Source organism: Oenanthe melanoleuca, chromosome 5 (genome assembly GCF_029582105.1).
Source record: "Oenanthe melanoleuca isolate GR-GAL-2019-014 chromosome 5, OMel1.0, whole genome shotgun sequence".
Classification (NCBI taxonomy): domain Eukaryota; kingdom Metazoa; phylum Chordata; class Aves; order Passeriformes; family Muscicapidae; genus Oenanthe; species Oenanthe melanoleuca.
The window spans coordinates 2,646,005-2,671,926 of NC_079339.1; the positions used below are offsets into that span (position 1 = coordinate 2,646,005).

At 35.6% G+C, this 25,922-nt stretch overlaps 1 protein-coding gene across 5 annotated transcripts in view; it reads right to left on the reverse strand.

Annotated features, from left to right (window-relative positions):
* The window catches only part of ELP4 (elongator acetyltransferase complex subunit 4), a 127,410-nt gene that overhangs the window by 16,801 nt on the left and 84,687 nt on the right, over positions 1-25,922 (reverse strand). Inside the window, exon 10 of one of the 5 annotated variants that reach the window (XM_056493597.1) lies at positions 3,701-3,772. The exons of 3 other annotated variants lie outside the window; for them this stretch is intronic. In XM_056493597.1, the coding sequence (XP_056349572.1) occupies positions 3,716-3,772 (57 nt within the window). In that variant the 3' untranslated portion in view covers positions 3,701-3,715. Of the gene's footprint in view, positions 1-3,700; positions 3,776-25,922 lie in introns of those variants that run through there. One more of the 5 variants, XM_056493596.1, reaches the window with a different exon arrangement.

The window sequence follows — 25,922 nt, forward strand, 5'->3', positions numbered from 1 at the left end:
TCTGTAGGATTTTGTTAGTGGGGACAAGGGCACAAGAAGGTGGCAGAGAAGACTGAGCCCTCTTGGGAGAGTTCCTCAGCGAGGTGGCAAAGGCAGAGTGAAGCCCTTAGCAGGAATTTTGCTGGCTCAGCATCAATACTGCACATTGGCTCATTGGCAGGTGTTAATGTGCTCAGAGAGAGTCTGCTAACAGCCCATGACCTGAAGGAACTCTCTAATCAGGAGCAAGTGAAGCAAGATTGATTCAAAGTAGGACAAAACCCACTTCCCTATCAGAGATCCACAAAATCTGTGAGGCTCAGTCCCTTGCCTGCTCAGCACACCTCAGAACTGCTCCCATCCAAGGGAGCAAATCCTTTGGAATACTCCAAGGTCAGGTTCATGCACATCCTTGTCAGCTCTGGTTTCTCTGCTGGAGGTTCTTCTGCAGCAGGGGAAGCTCCAGCACCAAACTGGATTAAGTGATGACACTATTGATCAGCAATATGTTCCAGCTTTATTTCACTGGATTAAACTATTATCAAGCAGCTTAGATAAAATACTCTCAAACTCTGATTAAAGAACAACTGTCAATGATGCCAGTTTGGGAGGAAAAAAAAAACCAACAAAAAGGACCCAATTTCAAACCTACTGGGCATCAGAACCAAACAGGGAAAAGTGGGTTGCAAAAAACATTGAGAACATGACAGTTTTTCTTTTTATGAAACACAGGTACCTTGCAACACAAGCAGTAATAGATCCATCTAAATCAAATGGAATAGTAGATGTTAGAATGGTGGGAATGACAGTTTTGTGTTAGTTCACTCTACAGATAAATCCTACAGCACAAAAGGCAATTACGATTTAGGAAAAATTATGTAAAGGATTCAGTGTAGCAGCCATACAAATCTCATGGAATAAAAAGAATTTGACATAATAAAAAACTTGCCAAATTTGATCTAATATCTCTTCCTCCTTGCCAAAGATGCTGGTTACTAGACAGGGAAAATCCTGCATAACATGAGCAGCATAACACTTTTGTTTGGATCCCTTACAAACAGCTTCAGCTGACATTCAGGCATCAAGTAAAACAAGTCAGATAGACATGGTTGTGACCATAGCAAAGGAATATTTAAATGTGAAATGTAGAAATGTCTCTCACTGGTAGGAGAAAAAGGATATGGAAAAATATGGGCAGGATGCTAACTAATTCAGCTAGAATTGTCAGCACTGTGGGGGAAATGGTGCCTTTTTAAAAGAGCTTGCTGCTAGGAAAGCAGGTACATTGCTCCTCTGAGTTTCTGTGGAGTGACTGGAAGTGATTGTTACCAGGAGAATACCTTTCCTTTTGTCAGCTCTTCTGATCCAGACTCAGCAAAGGGCAGGAAAGGCCAATGAAATACCTTGGTGTTACTTATCAGTGGGTTAATCCCATGTTCATTTGGGGGATAATGGAGGAAGCTGGCTGCCAATTTCATTAAAAGCAAGAGCAAGATTTTATTATAGCAACAGAGAACTAGAACTCTTGAAACAAGCTCATGAACCAGCCCCTCATTTCAGCTGCAAGAATAAATGAAGGAGAGGGTTTTTCTCCCTCTGCACCTGACAACTGATGTGGTTTTTGCTTGATTGCTGGTGCACAGTATTTCTTCAGAGGTGCAAAAGAAATCAATCCACTGCATGTTGCTTCCATGAGGTACACTCCATTGCTACTAGCCCAGGCCTCAGCTTTTTGTTCCTAATTATCTGCTTCTCTTGATTCTTCAAAATAGTTTATTCGGCTCTAACAGAATTCCCCAAGAACAGGGGTGATGTTCCATTTTTCCACTGTAATGCTAAATTCTGTATGAACCACTTCCATTCCAATCACTAACCCCTTAGTCCTCCAGCACTCCCTTTATAAATTTATTGCTGGCTTATCTCACTTGATGCTATATCCTCCTTAAAAGACACAAGAAGGACAGATATTCAAGATATAGAAGGAAACCAACTATTTCTATTCTCCAGCCTCTGCACAGGGGGCTGGATGAAGAAGAGAGAAAAACATATCTGCCATGTCCTTATCCATCAGGGGGAAAAAAAAATCACACCAGTGAAGGATGCCTGTCCCATGTTCAAAATCCTAATAATCTGAGTACCTCCATAAATCATGTGAAGGCATCTCCACTCAAGTAAAAAACCCAAAAAGCAAATCCCCAACCATAACCTATCACTGGGAAACCACAGAGCACAGTGACAGTACATTTCAGCATTAAACATGACTGCTACAGCATGTGTCTTTAAACAGATACCACAGCAGCTCTTCTGCAAATAGAAACCAAAAAAAGGAAAAGACAGTTACAGTCAATGCTTATTTTATAAAATTTTACCTAAGGGAGTTCCCACTATTCATGAACTGAGGAAGCACAGATTTAAGAACCAAGAGCTATTATTAAAACCCTCACTGCTGGAGAGGCTGTGTGTTTCTAACTTCATTCCATAGGACTGTAATTTGTGTACATGCAGGATGGCAAGCAAACAGGAGGGCACTGGCATTGTTTAGGAAGGAAAATGTAATTACCTAATCTAATTCAGTGTCCTCTTAAACCCCAGTATTTTTAATTAAAAGAAAAACAAAAACGAATGACAAACTTCTTGATGCTGTTGTGTTATTAAAGTTGGATTTTTAATCACACCAATTATTTCTAAGAAACACATCATTACACACTTTAAATTAATTTCTACTTAACAACTTTGGGTGATTAAGTCTTAAGCATATCTCACATCATAAGTAGAGGAAAATGACAGTTTGATACGTTACATAATATGACACAGATAACACAGGCTGCTTGTTACTTAAAACTTCTAATTTTATTTTTTCCTTCCTAAATAATTCCACTGTTCTTGCCACTGTATTGTTAACAGAATGAGACTCCAAATTACAGCCATTTACCCTGAAGTGTTCCAGTTTGAGGTGAGGTCTTGCACAACACCTAATGACACATCCTGCCTGACAACTTTCCAGGTTGTCAACTTCCAGTGACAGATATTTATTGACTAATTAAATGGTCCTTTCACATTCTTGTCTAATTGAAACTTAAAGTGAACTAACCACAGCACAATCACAAATACATTTTGGATGATTTCCTATTTTTTAAGCCAAGCTAAGATCCTAAAGGTCTGTGTAACCTCATGTGCAGGTAAACTCTGTCAGAATCACTGCACATATCTGTATTCTCTTTGCAATCCTACAACCTGCTTGGGGAATGCCAAGACCTAAATTTTAGATTTTTAAAGGCAGCTCAGAGTTCTATGAAGCCATTTATTATTACAAGCTAGATAAAATACAGCTTACAGCCAAAGGTATCCTGGGAAAACATCTTTGCTGGAAGGATTGGACTCCATCCAAGAATATATCAACTCCATTATAATATAAACAATACCGAAGAATATTTTCATGGCCACTACATAGTTATTGAGAGCCTGGTTTTGGAATCTAACCCAGTTTTAATTGAGCAATAGCTTGTTTATTTCATTGGAGTTTATTAGAAGTTCCAACTTCTGAAAGAACCATTCCTCTGTTACAATTTCATGCTGTAGCCTCAAAAATACCATGGAGTTGCCAAAAATCTGCCATTTTATAAACAACAGCCAGGTAATGTACAGAGTATCAGGTTAAAAAGCCAACCTTCCAACTGAGCTTTAGAAATCCAGTCCATTCCCACCTTCCTGCTTTGCATTCCTCACCTGAACTTCCTCACCAGCCTTGGCACTTCTCTTGGCAAGTAGTTGAGTTCAGGTAAGAAATTCCTGCCTGCTAAAATCAGTTATGTTAATCAGGGTATAGACACCACTATTATGCAGTGCTATCTTATTAGGAAGTGAAAAAAGGAAGAGTTGCAGTGACTTTTGGAAAAAGAACATTTTTTTAATAGAAGCTAAATGAACTGGACATGAAAAACAAAGTCTCTTGCTCTGGCTATGTCATCTGAGAGGAAATAATTTCATTTAGCATATAGGTAAAATTATTAAAGCAAACAGAACTTTTCACTTAGTATATGAATAAAATTATTAATCAAGCAAACAGAACTAATTATGTAGGACTTTTCCTCCCTCTTGGTATAACAGAAATATCTGAAGCCTTGAAAAAGTGAGTAGTGAGTCATGAAGAGCCTGAAACAATCTTATCACACACAGGGAGACATTGCTAAGTAGGGCATGCACTGCCAAATGCTGGAGCTTCTACCCTGAGAACTTTGCACATGTTTATCTTGGGTCATTCTCCTTCCTTTTTCTCCAGTGTGCTAAGAACAGCAGAACTTCAAAAGACCCCAGATAAGTCCAAGTTTTGGATAGCACATTATGAAACCAATAATAGCAAAAATACTCAAAAAAACCCCTTCCAAATGTACTACAGATTTCATGCTTTTAAATTAGTCAATAGTATATTTTAATCAAACATCTCATTCCCAAACTACACTCCTCCACAAGTCACAAGAAATGAAAGGAAAAAAGAAAAGCACAGTAATTATGCTGCAAGAGTTGTGTATTTCTATTAACAAGCAATTATACAGTAATTTTCAAATTAGTCACTCACCTTACTTGGCATTTTCAAGGTCAGTGACTTAGTGATGGCTACAATTCCTGCTCATTTACACTTCTACCATTTTTAGCATGGAACACTCATCTAAAAGTAGACACTGATACTGAATAATTTAAATTTCAGACCCCTAATGAAAATGATCACTGAATTCAGAAGAAAGCCACTGAGTGAACTCAAGGAGATCTGCAAGATGAGAAGTTGTGCTTGGTGATGTCAGTGCCAGGGTGGGACCTCAAGGATTATTTTGACATATTAAAAGGTTATCTACAGGATGTGACAGTCTGACAGCTCCAAGAAAAGTTCTCCAAGAAAATCTACCTTCACAGGACACCTGAAAAGAGAAATATCTGGAGATGCTGAACTTTTAGGTGAGAAAAGGAAACTTCCATGAAGAGGCAAAAAAAGGGAAAATAAGCACCAACCATTAAAAAAAAGCTGAAGTCAGCACCCATGGCTTTCCCCTAGCTCAGATAAGCATTTTTAAAGGTATTTAACATCTATTTTAATATACTGATTGCAATTTTATCTGTTCCCACTAATGAACTTATTAAATAACAAAACATTTATTTTAAGAGCTGGAACTGGTTGGGAAGATGATTGTTGAGAACAAATGTACCAGAAAGTTACTTCTCTGCAAATGCTCAGGAAAATACAGAAGTTTTGGAGAGAAAGTTGTTCTTCTCCTTGAAATAAACCAAAAATGACATTTTTGTTCCCAGCCTTGTCCTCTCTGCACTGGGCCTCCACCATCAAAATGGCATCTTCATATTTTCATATGCAAGGACATAAAAAAAAATTATACTGAATCATGAAAACACCTTTTCTGCTAAAAAAGATACCTTAAAAATGTTGAGAAGAAAACACAGAAATTTGAACAAAGAAAATAGAATTATTCCACTCCACAAATAAAGCAAGGAAATGGAACAAAACTGAAGTCTAGCAGGAAGGTAGGTTATTTCATGAAGTTATTTTTTCATTTGTTCAAACAAGAAAGACAAAAAAAGAAGAGGATTTGGAAATTATACAAAGAGTAATGAAATTAAGATATCTGTCTCATTAAAAGTAGACACAAACACCTAATTTGTCTCTCTAAAACAAAATTACAAACAACTGAAATGATAATATAGCCTCTGTTGCTAATCAAAATGACTTTAGGATTATTTTGTCCTATTTAATATTTTTCATGTGCATGCATTAAAATATGGGGTTTTTATAAAACCAGGAAAATACCCACAAAATCAAGATTAGGTTCCCTCTTTTTCCAGGCAGCATCTAATCTGTATGACACAAAGTCAGCTCGTGGCTTTCACCCTGCACATAAATTTCTGCCAAGCAATTACTGGAAAGTCACCTTAATGGTAGGAGGAAGTTATTAATTTATCATATTTAACAGACAGCTGACAAGAACAATAATACCAATTGATGCTGGGGGTAAGGGCTTGGTTTAATTTGCTTTTTTCCTCAAGTATGATGCATGAGAAAAAAAAGAAAGATGGACATGGTTGAAACAATTAATAGGAAATTTGAAGAACACAGCTATGGATTATTTTATGGCCTGAGTATCAAATCAGATCATTACTTTAATTATTTTTTTATACTACAGGGTGCAGAAAATGCTTTCTGTGTAAAAAAGCACTTTGAGATGATTTCTCTGAGACATGAACATGAATGGCATTATTTAAAATTATTTTCCTTGTTATGATGTAATTATTGTCAAATAATGTTGTTCTATTTGCAGAATTTCAAGACATTTTTAAGGAGACTTTAACTAGATGAAAGCTCTGCAAGCAGACAATTTTATTATTACATATGTAGGACTTTAATTTATGATATGTTTTCTTTGTTTATTAACTTACTCTAAAAATAAACCCAAACTATTTGAAAATACTTCCAATTCTTACTACACTGAACAAATAAATACACCCTAAAAACCAACCTGCAGCTCTTTATGCTAAAATTTCTGTTACTGACTTGCCATGCTGCAAATGTTATGTTGAGGAACAAAAGCAGGAGAAGCTGTAGAAGGCTCACACAAGGGGCCAGCTCTCCAAAAAACTTCTTTGGGAGGAGAGGAGGCTCCTGCTACTGCTGCCTGCAGCTCCCAAACTGGGAATCTTCAGAGCAGGATGCCAATGGAAGTGTCACCGAGGCCAAAATTCCTCCAGTGACAGAAGGACTCCCACTGGGAGCCTCATCTGCTTGTGGAAAACCCAGGAAAATCCTCCTGACAGCAAATGGTGCATAGCAAGCCTTACTTCTAGGAAATTGCTTTGCCTCAAAAACTAAAGAAATTTTATTTCTCTGCAGTTTCTTGGATGTAATACCCAACCCTTAATTCCACATAGCTCAGCAGAGGTTTTGTTGTCTGTTTCTTAGATCAAGTTCATTGAATAAAATGTTCATTAAATGGTCATTAAATAACACAGTAAGTAGGTAGATATGTGAGTGTTCAAGATGCTGTCCCAGGAGGAAAAGTGCAAAGAATTCAGTTCCTTCAATGCAAACCAAGCCCAGTGTATTTAGAAAGAAGGTACAGCTTCTTCCTTTTTCCCTCTGAAAAGCAGAATTAAAGAAGATATCATGTCATTTTGTAATCAATGAATCAAGATTATTGAGGAACTCCTGACTTCATTACTGACTTTTTATATCCCTTTAGCTGGAACAATCTTGGCCAGCTGCTTTGGTTAATAATGGAGAAAGGGAAAACTTTCAACCATAGGAAAAATCTGATGCCTAGGCTATTAATAGATTTTCTTTGATGCCAAATGTCAAATGAAAATCTGCAAATATGAAATTATGGGGCCACTATATAATATTAAAATGTGCATTTCTTTAGGTCTCCAGTGTTTGGCAATGGAAAGTTAAAGGCAGAACTTCATCTGAATAAAAGAAATTGCTCTTCACTGACCTTCAAACTCACCACTACTTGCCTAAAGCTGTCAAGCAGTTCTACAAAATTGGTTTTTAACATGTTCAATAAATATCTCCTCTCTCTATAGGGTGGAACAAATCAATCATGAAGGATTTTTAACTTATTAGTGAAAACATAGTCCTTAATTGTGGAAAAAAATTAAGGAGTATATGGAAATCATTGTCTACTTGAGTTTTGTTATTTCTCACTTTCTTTTTCTTCAGCATGTCATCCACTTCCTTTGCAATTATTTCACAAGGAAGACTTTGTCTTAAAAGTGTTTGCAGATTGTCTCACATTTTTTAAGGAAGTAGATAAGCAAGCTGCAAGAGACCTAAATTTGAATGATTTAGAGTAGCCAATCTTTTTATTCTAGAAGTTGTAAAAGAGTTTCTACACAGACACATATACACATATCTGTTTGCATTGTTTAGGCATCCAGCCAAATTTAGCTAGCTAAGCTGAGCACTAACTAAACTTTTCTCTGACAAGAAAGAATAATGTTTAAAGAGAGGTAACTTTCAGTCTGTTTTCCTAGCTTAGAAATAAATTTTTTTTCTCTATTAGTCATTTAGACATTGTGAATGGTCCTGGGCACCCAAAACAAGGAGCATTTTTATGGTCCTATGAGCATATGCTCTATGTCAAGAAAACTATATTTTTATACATAATATAGCCCCATAAAAAGATTGCACTGAAAATAGCCCTAAGACAGAACAAATCATAAAGAAGTTAGTGCATGTGTTAAGCCTGTAGAGCCAAAGCATAAAAATAATATTCTTCTGACATTGTGAATGAATGTCACTTTAATATTTTTGTGGGAAAATTTACATGGACACTTTGAAGGCAATTTGTGTCTCATGTATGTGGTTGCCATTCTTCTATTTCCAAGTATATTTATAGAACTTGGTAAAGACAGTTTTGACTGTTGAAATGGGATTTGTTCAAATGGCATTACTTTGGCATATTGATATTTATTGTGAGAGAATGTTTCTGCTCAGTTGGAAGCAAACTGCTCCATCTTTTGCAATTAAAAATATTATATTTAGATGCTATGTGACTAAATAAAAGAATTTTGAGAAGTATTTCCTAAAATATGATAGTTTGGCTCTTTTGAGTAGTGTTTTAACTCTCATTAAGCACATGGAAAGCTGCTTATGAATGCTGAGCAAAGCTGGATCAGACCTCACTATCACTGCAAACAAATAATTGACAAGAAGGTAACTTCTTTCTCTTAAAAATAATAAATCATAGTGTTAACCAAAAAATCTAAAAAAATTATGTCAACTTTGGTAGTTTATGTGTTATTTGTCATAGTAAATGCAATGGGTTTTGCCATAAAACATACTAGAGATTTAATAAAATTGACTGTATTTACAATATTAACCTCAGCCTATTTGAACCAGCAGGAAGGCTTTTACAGATGAGACATGGCTTTATTTCCTCTGAAAAACATTAGGCATTCCATCTAAACTATAAATAACATTGTATTTTATGACCAGCTAAATCATTAATCAAGGTAAGCACGGGGAAGCCAAGGGATCTCAGTTTACTTGGTGGCTGATTGCCCAGCAACCACTGCCTGTAATTGTTTTTAGCAGCAGCACAGTGTTCCTGGAGACCAGGAGCTCTCACAGAGGATGCTCCTTTCCTGCAGAGGGGCAGGGGAAACTGAAAAATCCAAACTAAACACCTGCAGCCACATTTCAGACACATCCATGTTCATTTTCACTAGCTGCAGCCTCATCACACTCACTGCAAGGTGAGACTTGGAGGAGCCAAGCCTGGCTACAAGTGGGAATCTGTATCTTGGGAGTCCAAATCTGATCTTTGGACTCAGGGAAATAGATCTATTAGATGAATCAAATGCTAAGAATAAGTTTTTAAAAAAGTAATTAATTGACTTTTATTTATGAAGTTATTTTATATGATGGTAAGAACTAGAAGATTAATATATATATATATAAATTTAATTTAACCTCATAAAACAGCCACAGAAATGTTCCAGACCAAGGAAATCTATCAGTTTATTCCTAACATACTTCCTGCTGTTTGCAATCTACCTTTCCACTGCAAAACCATTAACTTCTGGACATTCTCTTTTTCCTACATGCTCTACTTAATGCCTGAGGCCCATCTCAGACACCTTCACTTTTTACTATTTTAATCAATTTATTTTCCTGGCCTGGCTCCTAGTCATCACCACCCTGTTCACTTTTCACACATACCTACATAAATCTATCCAATGCATTATTCCAATAGAGAATGGCCCAATAACTAAGGTACTCTGCCAGGATCCAGAAACTCCATTTTCCCCAGTGCTCTGAAAGAGATCTCTTGGATGCTCCCATCAAAAAATTGGCAGAAATCCAGACAAAGAAAACCAGAATTCTGCCCAGTCTAGCTCACCCTGATTTTTGGCAAACAGGATAATAAAGACAAGGTCATGCAGCATTTTAACAACTGGTGACACACTTGAGGTCTGAGGTGTAAAAGCTGTGGATCTGTCTTCACTGAAGTCACCTTCTACTTTTTAAACAGAAATTTCTGGAAGCAAAGATCCCTCTCAATCAAAGTTACTACAGAGGAAGGGTGGCTGAGCATTTCTGCAACAGATTCCTTTCTATCAGAAAGAAAACAGCACACAAAAATTCACCAGGTTAAATAGAAAAGCCACTTTAGCACACTATTAACTGTATGAAAGATCCCTGACTTACACAGCTAAAAGAAGCTGAAGGAATTCAGCTCCTGCCAGATTTGCCTTGCCATTACATTTTCAGCAGCTTGCCCCAAGAATGGAAAGTTAGGTACAGCCTTGATCAAGACTCAACTGTAATTTTAACACAGCAGTAAATAAATGATTCATTGCCAAATAAATCCCCAGGGTAACAAGTCTAATCCTCAGTGCATTTGATACTCTTCCATTTCACTTTCAGCAGACATGACAGACACACTTTTGGGTGCAGAACCCAAAGGGAATTCTGTATGGAGAGCTTGAGACTGCAAACCAAGCAGAGATGAGGTAATGCTTCCTCCCCACACCCACAAACACATTCAGAGCTGCAAAGCCTTCAGCAGAAAGGAGAAGCCTGGATTTTAGTTGAAGCACAGACTCTTTTTCTAGACCCACAGAAGTGCACATCCCACCCAAGAAGAGAGCAAAAAGGGAACAAATTAGCCAGACTGAAGCAGAAGCAGCCAAGGTAGGGAGACTCAAACAAGAAGAAAACTTCTTATGAGTTTGGCCAGGATTTCTCTGCCTTGTGCAGTTTGTTCCAGCCTTCTCTCAGTCTCTCTCTCATTTTCACCTCCCACCTCTGTTATCCTCCTTGGTGTCCCACTTCCAATATCTTCTTGTGCTCAGTGGTTTTTTTTTTCCTGGTTTTGTCTTATTTTGGCTTATATTTTAAGTTCCTATTCCTTCAAATAAACCAAACAAGAACATTAATAGTTAATATAGCATTTGCTGTTGACTCCTTTTTTTTTTTTTTTTTTTTTTTTTTTTGGTACCTGTCTGTTATGTTAGAACCACCATGACAAACATAAAAATAGCATTATGGTGAAATATTTGAGTGCATATTGGCTCCTGTTAAGCTCTAGCACTAAATTCTTCCTGGAGAGATCAGATTTAGGACACACACAGTATTTCCCATTTATGCTGCAGTCACAGCCCCATTGCTAAACCCATCTGTTTGTCTCTACAGACACCAAGGCTGTAACAACATTAACATTTTAGTATCCTGACATTAACTGAGAGCAGTTCAGCACAAGGAAGAAAATCAAATGGAATATTGCTATTTGGCTACTTTTCTTAGTTAGAGGGTCAAATGATCAGTCCTACTGTGGGATCTTTTAGATGAGACACAAGATTCAGAGTTCAGCTGTCACAGGGAATCAGAATCCATTTTTGAAGAGCTCAGTTATTAACCCTGACCCAGCAAAATCCTCCCCCTGACAAATAATTAATCTTTGCCTAATTCAATGATAACAGATATTCTATTTGGATAAAATATTTGTTACACTTTTCCAAAATAAACTTTTAGTTCTCAGGGCTTGGGCAGGCATTGTGTTTCATTCCTGAAAGGATGGTGCAGTCAAATAAAACATGGATGATCTCCTGTATAAACAGAATTGTTAAAGTTCTTTGGGATGTCTTTGCATGGAGCCAGTCCATACATGCACAGCAGAGTGCCAGCAGCACCCCCCAAGATTTCAGAATGGGAACTTAAACCCTGACACTGAAACAGCAAATATCTTTAAGTATCAGTGTGGGTTCACTGTCATTTTAAGCAATTCTTAAACCTGACAAAATTAACTTTAATTATGATTAGATTTTTCAGCCTAAAATCATCACTGGTTAGTGACTCAACTAATGAGTGTTTTTATGATTTATTAGTTAAAGCAGAAGATTATGAGTTTAAATTCTACTCTTGATTAACTACACTGGAAATTTTATACGTGACTTGTCATTTTAAAATAATGGTATCTTAAGAGTTTAATTAAGACATGCAAGAATTCTGAGTAACTTGAGGTGTAGGATTCAACATTATTATTACAAATTATAAGGAAAATACCTCACAGTATTGCTGTTATTAATGTTACCAATATGAGATTTAGGATAAGGTGGCAGCTTAAACCAATCAAACCCAGTACAAGATGTTGCACACTGATGAATTTATCTGCCCTGGTGCAGGAATTACTGTGCAAAGTACTGTGACCTGTATTGCACAGGAGGTCAGATTAAGTAATCACAATAGTTTCTGCACTCCCAAATCCTGTAATATTTCAGGCTGAAAAGAAGTTAAATACAAAGCTCCACTTGCTTCTTTCTTCTGAGTATAAACCATATGAGTGCCATTCAGCTATATAAACACATTCATTAGGTTTTCAGTAGGCCTCTTTTCTAAGGAAAGAAATTACATACTTTTGAGCTCTTGAGTGAACTACAGTGTTTTATGCCTTTAATTCAACACTCTTAGGGCTTACAGTTCATTGAAATTCAAAATCATGGGTACAAACTGTGTTCACAAAGAAAATGTTGACCTTCCTATATAGCAAATGCCTTTTCGTTCTCCTTTTTTTTTTTATTTTAATAAAGAAACACTAATGAAGCTGAAGGAGGTAAAAGATTTGACCTTCCTATTAAAATAACAAATGTAATATAATTCACATATTACAGCATGTTGGCTACTGCTCATGAAATAAAATACTGCAACAGAAAGAGCATATTGTTTCTACACATGGAAAAGATGCAAATTAGACAAGTATTCAATATTCACTTGAAAGAGAGAAAATGTACCAGACTACCAATGGTATTTAGGAAAGCAAACTGGTTGAACATGATTATTTGAATTTAAAAAATGGGTATGGGATTCCCCTCTCTTTGCTTCTTGCCATATATGGTGTCTGTGGAATATCCACAGGGCAAATTATTCACTACCTTTTTCAAGATGAAAAGCTACTGATTGGCATCAGACATCAAGGGGATTTTGGCATTAGAATAGATTTACACTTGATGACATGTCAAAGGCTTGAAACAAAAACTACAGAATTTCCTCATGAATGCCGAAGGCAAGGCACTTATTCAACAGTGGCTCAATGCACATCTTTCCAAGGATGGCATTCAACCACCCCAAGAACAAAATACAGCAAACAAAACATGGTTATACTTGGAAATGAATGTGCTTGACTAGACTGAACAAAATAACAGCCAGCATTACCTGTTGCCAGCTGTCAGTGAAGAATAAAGAACTGTAACATCCTTGTAATAAAGAGGGAAACAGAATCCAAGCTGATAATGAAAATACAGCAGTCAGTGGGATGAAGTAGGATCAGCAGCACTATGTGTGGGCATGACAACTCCCACTCAGAGCCTGCTGGCCCTTTAAGAGTGTGTCCTCACTTCTCCCACAAACACTTGAAAATAAAGAAAAACTGCTTAGGAGAGGAGGCACAAAGTGTTGTGTACATGGGTGCAAGAATATATGACATACTGCCAAATTTTGCCATTTCTTCTTCAACCTCCACTGTGATTCTTTTAGAAATAATTTCATTATTAGCATTACAGTGAAGGGCTTTTAACAAAAATATAGTTAGAAGAGCTGACAAGATCATAACTATTTTGGCACAGCCAGTTAAGTGACCACTGAACATTCTCCTGCTTATCTTAGTAGAATAAAAATGCAGGTATCTCATTTCCACGTTGGATGTGTGGGAAAGGCCATTTAATAAATAGGTTTGGCACCTGTGAGCAATGAAAAGAACATGTACAGTAGAAGCCTTGAGTAGAAGGAAACATGAGAAGCACAAGGGAACACCCACTCACCTACATCACACCATGGAAATGAGAGATCACTCCAGCTCACTTGGTTCATTTTTGTACCTCTGTCCTTACAGGGATCAACTCATGTCACATCTCACATAAAAAAATTAAAGCACCGCTTTGTGCACATAAGGGATCAGAAGTGAATTTTTGCAATTTTAAGTAAATGCAAAGAGTAACTTGCATAAAATCAGAAAAAACAGAAGGGAAGTTTGTATTTGGTTTTTTCTTTACCACAGCAGATTTGAAGCAGAGATGAACATATTTTTTTTAAGAATTGTATTTCAAAGTCATTTTAGAGACAAAGCAAATTCATTAAGAAGAGTTTGCTATTTTAAAATAATGTAAATAATTACTTTGGTTTTTCTTTTGATAAACTATGTTAAGAAGGACACTACATGTTCCTAATAAATTTTCTAATGGATTTTCAAATACATAGTTACTGTTTATTCAGAGCATCAATGGCTGAACATACTGTAAATTATGTCAAAAATTAAAATTCACCTGTTAGGATCTGCTAGAATGACCCAATGTTCACAGGAGATAATTAGTCAACTTTTCTAATGAAGATATTGAAAAATGACAGTATGAAGTAGCCATCATATTTCATTGCTGTTAAGATACTCAGTACTTGTAAATACAGACAGCTCCTTTAGATCTGTATAAATGACAGATTAATTCCTTGGAAATTTGGTACAATTTGTAGATGCAAATCACTTCAAGAAAACTGTCTCAAAATATCCCACCTCCTTCCTCCCAGGGTCTCTTCTAAAAGATAGGAATGAAATATTTCATCTTCAAAATGTATCACACATTTCATATTAGATGCTGAATAGTCCCAGAAATAGCCAAGGAATCAAAAAGTTGACAAAATACAGATTCATGAAGAGTGTCTGTGGCATCTGTGAAAAATATTCTGGATCAGCATTTTGGTTCAGGTGGCTCTGCCTGAGGTGTCTGTCACCACCAGGCTCAATTTTTGGAGGAAAAAAGCTCCATTTTCAAGAACAGTCATTAACTTTAATGCTTACTGTAACAGACATCCACAGCAAGGTAACAACTGAAATTTAATGCATGTGGGAAGGTGAGAAAATACTTAACTGATTGCTAAAAACACACCTTTTAGCACTTCTCAGATTACTGGTGCTCAGTTCCAAAAATGGCATCTCCCTTTTCCTGCCTAGTGGGATGCTCTCAGCTGGACTTCTGGACTATAATTAATGCCTTCTATATGTTTAAGAAATATTAGAACAAAGCTACAGCATAGATTGTATAGTTATGTGCAACTTAACATCACTTTAGGACTGCAACAAACAGTAAGGAAAACCTTTACATGAATAAATGAACTTTGCTGATTTTCCTGAACTTTTTATTAAATTGTCTCCAATTATTTGTAGCTGGAAGAATGTTTTTGGCTGAGATCTGAGAGGATGCTGTTCCACAGTGCTATGAGGTTTCTGTGTAGCAATTTATTATGGAGCAGCAAAATTATTACAGATCAGTTATTCAGCATATATAGGTGGGTCATAAAAAATTTTAAATTGACTATGTATAACTGCATGATCATCTCTATTTGTGTTAAGATTCACCCAGGATCAAAACACAAAATATTTATGTGAAAGAAATTTTAATCTTATTTTGAATACATAATTAGTACAATCTAAGCTTGTTCAGCAGTACACATATATATATTTATACTGTATTTCCCAAATGAAGGGGCAAAACATTGGTAATTAAGTATCTCTGCAGCTTGCACATTAACAGGGATGTAGGCAATTATTTATCTGAATTTATAACAAATGATTGCACAAAAATAATTTCACAACCCCCATTCTGTTTTGGTTGATCTCTGAACTAGTAAAAAAGACATTTTACTCTGCTTTTCTTCTATGTTAGATTATAGACAATTGGTCTCAGACTGCTTAAATGGCTGGAGCAGTGAAGAACTCCAACAGAACAAACCAAGTAAAGCAATGAAATATCTCAGGAAATATGAAAGACTAGAAACTTATCTTCTAATTCCATAAGCACAACCCCAAAATGTACAGAACAACAAATGCAGTCCATATCTATCATGCATTAATGGAAATGGCTAAAGTTTAATGGCCCAGATTGCTTTTAAGTAATTTTATCATATCATTATTTCATGCCAAGGGTAAAACCAGTTGTGAGAGGTCTTTTGAATGAATAAAGGTTTATCAGCCAGAGCAGTAAAATGGATCTGAATTTTTAAATACAGAGCTCTGAAATTTGGTGTGAAGATGTAACAGCTAAGAAACTTTATATACTTCATGTACCATAAAGCAGAAATTTAAGGGGATATGTGCAAAAAAGGATTCATCTAATGCTCATGTGAGTGGGAGGACTGGCAAGAATAACCCCACAGGATGAGGGAGACAGAAATAAGCTGCAGGGAACAACCTTTTTCACTTGGACCTTAAAAATAATGGGACATTATTTTCTCAACATCACCCAGAGCTGGATGACTACAAATTACAGGTGAGTGTGAAAATGTGACTTACAGTCCAAACTACTGTAATGCAAACACTTTCTTCTATATTTCTATGGCTTTACATCTTTTGAAACCAAATCACCCAGGGATCTCAACCATCTTTTTAGTTAATGTTAGAAATTGAGCATTGGCATATCTGAATGCCAAAAACTGTGTATAAACTACTTGGAACTATTATTTTAGATCAATCTTTAATTTCCAATAACCCATGATTTATTTTGGGTACTTCAAATACTGAACATGTGATTATTTGTATACTACTCACACTATTATCAACCTGATGAGAAAAACTCTTCTCTTCAGGCTTTGCAGATTTTTGAATTATCACAATGACACTGTTAAAAACATGGTTCATATTAAAGTTCACAAAGTACTGCAGTTCTCCAGCAAAGTGGTCTTCAAATCAGGCTGCACATATTTGCACACAGGTCAGAACTTGGTGAGAAAACTCCCTATTTTCAATTATAAAGCTGCTTCTTTTTTTTTTTTAGCAATAATTCAGTGTGATGGGCTCAGTCTGATCGATGGTAGAGGGGAAACTGCTGATGGATTTCCACATTTGGTAGAAGCTGCATTACAAAAATGGCTCCCTCTTTTTAAGATAAGAGTGAAAAACCACAAACAAAATGAAAAAACAAAGCCTTTGCCTCTTTTACTGATTTATACTGAATATTATTATACACAGTTTTGAAGCCATCTCTCAACTTTTAAAAATGAATAAAACAAATTGAATTAAAAGGTGCATAAAAAGTGTTCCAATGTCACTTGCACTCTGCATGCTTTTTAAAGCACATTTTAAAATATGCTGGGTCCTTGTATCCATAATTTAAGCAAGTTTATTCAGAAGGCTTTTTGATGACATACTCAGAGCATAAATAAGCAAAAGCCATACCTAATGTACATATTAGGCAAAATAATGCTGTGTACATCCAAAATAAGTGTCTGAACTGTTTTTACCATGACTTATTCATGCACTCAGTACTGCTTTCATTTACTCTATGAAAACATCTATTCAAAATATTTGTTGCTCATTCCATCACCTCTCCACTGCTAAGTAAAGTGAATAACACAATTATCATAAACATGCATTTAATTCATTTTGTCATGCATAATACAGCCTGTGAAGGAAAAGGTTCTCTTGTGACTGCAGAGGAAGAAAAGATATTCACCATTTTGTAATGGGAATCCTGCTCATAATCAGATCCTGGTAAATGATTTTTAATAATTTTTTTAGTATTTCAGATCTCTTTGGTAGGTCTAGATTATACTGAGAGTTTAAATTCAGTTTCTTATCTGTGTCTGTGCTGACATTTTCACTAAAACTGGACAGATTAATAGAAGACCAAAAATGTCAAAGAAACCCCACACCTAATGATAATTTCCCAGTAATTATTCCACACTCCTTCTCCACACTGACAATACAAGTTATCCTGACAATGTAAGTTATTCTCTTTTATTTAATCAGACTTCTCTCTTTAGAAGGGCAGATGTTTCCCCATTAATATGGCAGAATGTCTTTGTTTCCTCACCAACTGCACAGAAAAATTATCAGTACAACAAACTCTGGCAGCTACTGGGTGCAGACAAGTCAAACTGTTTCATGGAGTATTTAAATATTTCAAAATTCAGAACAACCCCCTGAACCTTTCATATCATCTACAGATAGGATGACATTCAACCCAAAGTTTAGCCTGGGCTCTAAAAACTGACTGCAATAACACTTCTGCTTTCCACATTTCCTAATTTAAGTGAAAAATATCTGAGTGAAATGCAGAATAAAGTAGAAGACAAAAATATAAATTTAAGGAAGATGAGATGCAGGACAAATTGCAGAAAAGGAAGTTTACAGCCATCATCTTATTGTGTATTCCAAACCAAAGGCATTAGGGTTGGGTACAGATCAAGTGGTTAAAGAAAGCCTTAAAGTGAAAAATTTGACTACAGGACCTGGTTCTCATTCAGAAATATCTTATAATATTAAATCAAGGGCGAAGATGATTGGTAACATTTGTTTTGTGGATAAACTAGAAAGTGTTTTGAGGAAAGAAAGCAACAGAGGGAAAATTTTTGTAACTGATATTGTTATTCCTCTAACTAAAGCCCTCAAATGCTGGAGTCTGCTCAGTTTGTACAGTCATTCAGCTCATTTTGCATATGAAAATGTTTGAGTACACAGATTTATTTTTATTGCTACATTATCTGTATCTTGTTTCTTAGATGTTAGTCTAATTGGATGAAAAGTCTCCTACTTCCTTCCACTTCAATATCCAGGCCAAACTGATCAGAGTTATTTCCTCTTCACCCACTAAGAGAATTATTAAACATCCTATGAAACATGACACTAATCCACTATCTGTTTGGAAAAGTATAAATGGTAATATAGCACCCAAGACATCCTAGAATACACATATATAGACACATATATACATATATTTAAATATATGTACACACAGAGAGAAAAATAACCATCCTATACCCAAGAAAAAGATTTTCTCTGCAGCACAGTAAATACAGAAGAATTTCTTAGTATTTAGCTGCTATTGATTAGCCCCAACTGAAATAATTGAGTTTCTTCAGGATCATGCCATGCTATTCCCTTGAACAAAATGCATCAGTTTTTAGTACAAGTAAAATTTTTAAAAAGGAATATAAAGAGAAAAAAAAGCGCTTCCTAACAGCAGAGGTTGATGTTTATGAAAATTTTTTTCTAAGGGAGACATGAGGAGGGCACAGCCCTCAATTTCAGAGGGAGCTCTCCACATAAAATACTTCTGCATTTTACCAGTTTCCTCCTAAATGCCAGAACTGAGACTGACACTGGACAGCAAATTACTCATAAACTCTAATTTTAATACTTCTTTTGCTGAATCACCTGCAATGCTCAGAGTTATTTATATTATACTTCAGAACACTTGGCCATTTGATATTATGCACAAGACATCCCAACTCTTGGAACCTTTACATGGCTGGAACTTCCTCAGGAATAAATAATCACCTTTTGTGCTTATTTTGCAGTTCTAAGGAGAAGTGGTGGTGTATCTGAACTTTAAGTTTGAAGCTATAATAATATTCTGAGTAAAAAAATTTGAAAGACTGTATTTAACTTCCTGTTTAGATAAGGTTACTACAGATGTGTTAAACCAGGACTTACATAGGTAAATAACAGGTTTGGGATAAATAAGTAATATTTTTCTAACATATTGAGTCTTTCTGCTTGTTACAACTTAAAAAAATCCAACATTATAGTCTCTTTTATGACTCCCTAACAAACAGCTTTTGTTGATGATAATAAAGTGATAATAAAGTGATGCCTGCTACAATTCAGCTGCAAAAAACCCGGGCAATGCTTTCCATGAAAGACTTTATGGTAAGCACTGCTCAGGGAGAAAATACAACTATTATTATGAAAACTTTTTAAAATGTACTCAAATTTAGAATGTTAGGTAAAACTGTGATAGAGACATGTCAGTTGAACTGGAATCATCATATAAGCTGTTATTACTACTGAAAATTTGGTCATAATTATAACTTTCTGTGCATAAAGGCATTATGAATATTATTGGCACCACACATTCATATCTAATCATGACAGATCAAAAAATCTTTTGCCATTTATATTAAGATTTGGTCACTTCACCAGAATGGTGTCACTACCTATGACCAAGCAGAGAATCTTATTGGCATGAAATATTCCATTAAAAATAGATACTAAAAAAGTGATAAAGCTCATAAATAGGGAAAAGAAGTAGAATTTGAAGTAGTAACAGAAGGCATGTGCTTTTTTTCAGGGAAAAAAAGACAACAGTCTTGCTCTCAGACAATAAGATTTAGTATTATGGGCTGGTTTAATCAAACAAAGAAAAAACACTTTAAAATCAACTGGTAGACACATATTGCCTTAACTCTGCAGAAGAGCTTTATGTGGGAAATTAATTAATGGGTCAATTCTTAAACTCTCTGCATCCTGTTATTTTCTGTTTTAAAATGTTGTTAATTTACAGTGACTTCCATGACATTAAATTTAGGTTAATACACTAATATACATTAACAAGATAATTATGTCAAAGGTTATCATCAAAAGTTCATAACAAAAAAGTTATGCTCAAAAATAAAACTTATTATTTATAGTTTAGACTGCATAATAAAGTATAAGCAACACAAAATGTTAATTAATTTCTAATTCTCTATTCTTTTATTTGGATTTCATGAAGGTTGATTGGACTTGATCCATCATTTTACGGAAAATTAATTATTTCAAATACATGCACCACTTTATGCAACCTGCCTGATTTGCATTGAGGAAAATTCAGCAGAAGTAATTGAGGCACAAGCAAATACTGGCACTGACTGAACTCAATTTTCATTCCAAATTTCTGCAAAATCCCAAGACACAACAATATCAGATGCAGGGGGAAAAACAAACAAAAGCAATGTGTAAAGGGAACATGAAGAGAGAATATTACAAGAATAAGAGAACAAAGGGATTGCAAAACTATTTTAGTGCCATAGATGAACAGTGAGGGCTTCATTCAGGCAAGGTGGAATAAGATATCATATGGCATCCTGACAATTGATGTCTTCATTTAAATGTAAGAATTTACATTCTAATTAGAAAGAATTTACATCTTAATCAGAGGCAGCTGTATTATCTTGTTACTGTTTTTTTCAAAGGTAATGAACTAAAGTACTGCTGTGCTTTTTCAACCAGAAACTAAACAGACAGCATACAGTGTTATTTTATAGCCTACCTGCTGTAAGCTGTTATTAATATTTTCCAAGACTAAATTCCAACAAAATCTTTGAAAATTAAAAAAAATACTTGGCATTGCTCGAATGATATTATAAAGTCTTGTTTTAAATATTTAACCAATACCCCTTCTAACTTATATTGTTAAGTACAGGCAGTCATAAAGGTATCATTAATATGGCACACTTTCATTTTAGGCTTCAAGTAATTCAGTATAATTTTGGAGGGAAAAAAGTATTTAGAAGTTCCACACATATTTCTCCACATTGTTCACAGAATACATAAGGAAAAATCAAATAAAAAATCATTTTTGTAGCTGGTGTGTAAGTACACTTTCAATTGAGGCCAAACTGAAGTGGCTTAGATGCTAATTCCAAAGGAGGACTCCCACCAAGGAATGCAGAGCTGCTTTTACAGGCATTTTCAGACTTTAAAAATCATGGTTTAGTAGTTCAGCCTAGTCACAATTATTTTGGTTCTTGCACAATTTTGGGTTTTGATACCAATACATAATATACAACTATTGCTGGGAAACTTTAGGTATGAGTGCAGAAGGAAGTAATGAGATTTTTTCCCCATGAAGAAATCAGATGTGGGAATTCCAACCTATGAATAGGTCTGGGAAGCTCCTGGTTCAGTGACCAGCTCTGCAAAAACTAAACCTGGAAAAACTTTGCTCCACCATTATTTGTCTCTCCACATCTGTTAGATCTCTCTCTCAGCTCTGTGTCTCCTCAAAATGGAAATATTTTTGGTTCAAGATCATTTTATTGCTACAAACTGTGCAATTTTCAGTTGAATTGGATACATCCCTGAAGAGTATTGATTTAGGATGAATGGCCTTCCATCACACTGTCTCTTCCTTTGAACTCCAGACACATTTTGTGTATTTTCATGCATCTCCTATAATAAAAATAAACAATCAAAAAAGCCCCCAACTGGGAATCTTTCTAGAAAACTAGGTGGAAATTACTGAAAGGAGAATTAGTTCATTTGCCACCTCAGGGGTTAAATTAATTGGCACCAGCCAGAAAGCCTCACATCCTGAGATGGACAAACACACTGGCAGAGGGTTTGAATCCCAATGTGCTGATGAAATACAAAGCATTCAGCTGGATAAATGGGAAGGACCAGTTTTCAGACAAAGATTTGCCAAGCCCCTCACTCTGTGGCAAATGACAGAATAGGCAGACTTGCTGCACATTCTTCACAGGAGACAACTTCTGCTGACCTGCACATAACTTCTTCCCTCCAAAAGTGGATGGAGAATGAAAACAAAGTCAAAGAATACAAAGGATTTTTTTTTTTTTTTTTTTTGGCTTACTGGTTCAGGCTACACATCAGCATTTATGACTTCCCTGTGACTACAGATAAAATTTATGTGACACCATCACTGTTTAGCAAAACAGGACATGATAAAGGAAACAAGGACAGTAGAACTCAAAGTAGTCATCCCCCTGTACAACATAATAAATACATCTCAAAGACAAACTGAAAATTTTCCTTTTTCTTGATCTTTAAAGAATCCTGGAACTGTTGAGATTGGAATGTCCAAGATCCCTGAGTCCAACCATTAACCCAGCACTAAGCCCACCACTAAACCACATCCCAAAGTGCCATAAGGATGTGTTTTAAATATCCCCACAGATGCTGATTCAACCACTTCCCTGGAATCCTGTTCCAGTGCTTGGTAACTGTTCTGGTGAAGAAACATTTCCTAATATCAAATCTAATTCTCCCAGTGCAATCTGAGAATATTTCCTCTCATCCTCTCACCTGTTCCTTGGGAGAAGAGAGAATATTGTTAAGAGAGAAAAAGAGATCCTGGAAACCCCAAACTTTAACTTTTGTAGATGAGCCTAAATAAAAGTTTCACACTGTAGGAGTTAAAGCAGACCAGATTGTTTTACCCTCTGGTAGAGTCTTCAGAAAACTACAGCTAAATGAAGCCAAGGGACTCATTTAAAACTTCTACTGGAAACCTTTTGAAGCAATTTTTGATTCCTCTTCTTAACTGTAGAGAAATATAAACCTATGGAAAAGCAACCAAAACAATCTCTTTCCCCAATATTTTAAAATATTTGCAAGTAATAGTATGTAACATAGTGTTAGGAATGGAAAGATATCTATGAAAATTAACAGCATTATCTTCTGATATTAATTGGAAAACTGTTTTCATTGATATAACTGCTTTATTTGCATAACTCTAATTTGTTTCCAATTCTTTGCTCTACATTAATTTTTTTTCTGAAAGCCATCAGTTTCCCCTAACATCACTTGCCTCATATATTGTATTTTTTCATTCAATTTCAAATTGTATCATCCCTCCCTAGAAATAATGCTATTTCCCATTTAAATCTTGAAACTACTTTAAAGCTGTTTTTACTTCCACTGTATTACAGCAATGCTTCACTGATCCTGAAATCCATTTCAATAGTTCCTTTTCTGACATGAAGCAGAATGTGAAGTCCTTACTGAACCCACTTCTTTTACTTAACCATCTTTTAAAATCTCATTTTACAGGTGTTTTGCAATTTCATAATTCATCTTTACCAGCCTTTTTTCTTTAGCAGTATTAAACCAAGCAGACTTTGCCCTGTTTCAATGTAGGGTAACCATAACAGCAAATTTTTAAAATATTCACTTTTACCATGATATATATATAAACTAACAAATGATCTGAGCATGCACAACAGTGCTTTAAAGTAAAATACAGGTTAAAATCCAATAAAGGCAGCTAGTGAAATGCAATGTTTCACAGTATATTACTACTGTGAAGTAATAATGAAATTAAAAATGCACTGAGATCTCCAATATCAGTGATGTTTTAATTTCATGTTTTCCTCTTTGGGGTGCATACTGTTACTATTATTACTCCATTTTTTCTCATTTAAAGTGAACAAAAGTTAAAGAAAAAGCCATGCAAAGTTATTATTCAACAGCAAAACACTTGAGAACATCTTGAGAAAGCTCCAAGAGCCATTTCCACACAAGAATTCCCAACTATTTCTCTGCAGTCCAAGCTGAAGGGAAGATTACAGAGTGAACACTCCCTCCCTGTCTCCACCTATTCTGACTGTTTTTAATCAGAGGCATTCTGGGTTAGAGATAAATAAATTGTACCTGGAATATGGGACTGCTCAGGGACAGAGAGCTGTTTTCCAATTAACCAAAAACTCAAATGGAAAATGTTTTGCAGGGGTTTTTTCAGGGAGTGATTCAGAACCCAGCCTAATGGACTTTGGTTTGTAAATCCAAATGGAGATCAATTAACCAGGCTTTTCTTTGCAGCAGGGATTAAAATAAACACATACAACTCTTCAAGCCAATTAATGTCAAATTCTACTGAAAAACAAGGAACTCAGAACATAAAATGCAAAGTATTTATTTATATTACAGATACCTGGAGAAAAAGGACAAGTAAAATGAATCCCCCATGAAGACTGGGAGAGAGATTTCATGGGAGTTTTTTAGATCCACAAACACATCAGGAAATTTAGTTGCTCACCCCTGAATGTTCATGCCAACTACTTTAAATTAGGATCACTGAATTTATTGATATGTGTTTGTGCATTTTGGCAGTGATACAGTTTAGGAAGAGGGGATAAAGGGTAAAAACACACAGCAGCTGATGCAAGAATGGGAAAACCAGATGAATGAATTATAAATCAGTGAAGAAGGGAAAGGAACCAAGAGAAAAGGCTTCAATATATTATTAGAGGTGTTTTCTTTTACTTATTCCATTATTTCCCATTATGAGATGCATTTGATATTTTCCCACTCTCTCACTAAGTATATATCCACTTAATTATTAAGCTACCACTTTTTTAAGTTTATCCAGTGTCTCCAACAAGTTTTCAATTTATTCCACTTGATAAACTGGGTTTTTCCTACATCTGCTTCTTCCCATTCTGATTACACTATTCTAAAAATTTGCTTTGGTTTTGAATATATTTAAGTGCTCTTTCAGTTCATATGAATGCTTTAGACTCATTTTGACACACTATTGAGAACACTTAAATTTGTTGTAGCTATACTTGAATTCTTCTCTTCATTGTTTGTTAACACAGTAAAACAGTGTTTGACAGAAAAGAATGTTTTAATTTACATTTACTGCTGATGTCTTCCTAATAACCACGTTGTTAAGGTCCCACTAACTGTAATTATTTAACATAATTTCAAGAAATATCATGGTCCAAAGAGTGGTTTGTCTAATAAAGTGAAGTTTTTCAGAGTATCTAATATCCAGGTTGTGTCTAAAAGAGTTTGAAGTGAAAATCAAACATAAATAAAATAAATTAAAAAAAAAATAAAATAAATGTTTAGAAAGTCTATTTTAAAAGCAGTCACACTTAGATTCTTCTATTGGGACACAGAAAATGAGTCACATATTCCTTCATATTCCCTCTTTTCTGTGAGAAGGAAAGCAGTTTGTCAGAACCTCAGAATGAGCACTATGAACAGGGGAAATATTCCTGTTCTCCACATTGAAGAGCACTGGAATCTCAATGAAATTGCAGCAGATTCAGACTGGAGACAGAGCTCTCCAAAAAAACAACATCCTGTCAAGAACAGGGCTGCTGCCTTCTGCATCAGGCTCTTCATCCTTTTTTTTTGGTTGACACAAGTAAAGTCAGGATCAGCTGATTAATTCCTGCTACACCAATTAATTTAATATCTCCCAGGCTTTCTAAAGGACTATTGGCTTTGTCCTCCCTCCTCTCAGTTTAGCCTGAGCTCTGTGGGATTTATTTGGCTCAAAATCACACTGTGGATCTGAGTAACTGCAGCATTATTGGCAGGTTTATCTCTGCTGAGTCAGACTGAAGAGAGTTCTGCTAAAAATCAGTATTTCCTGACTCTCCCATG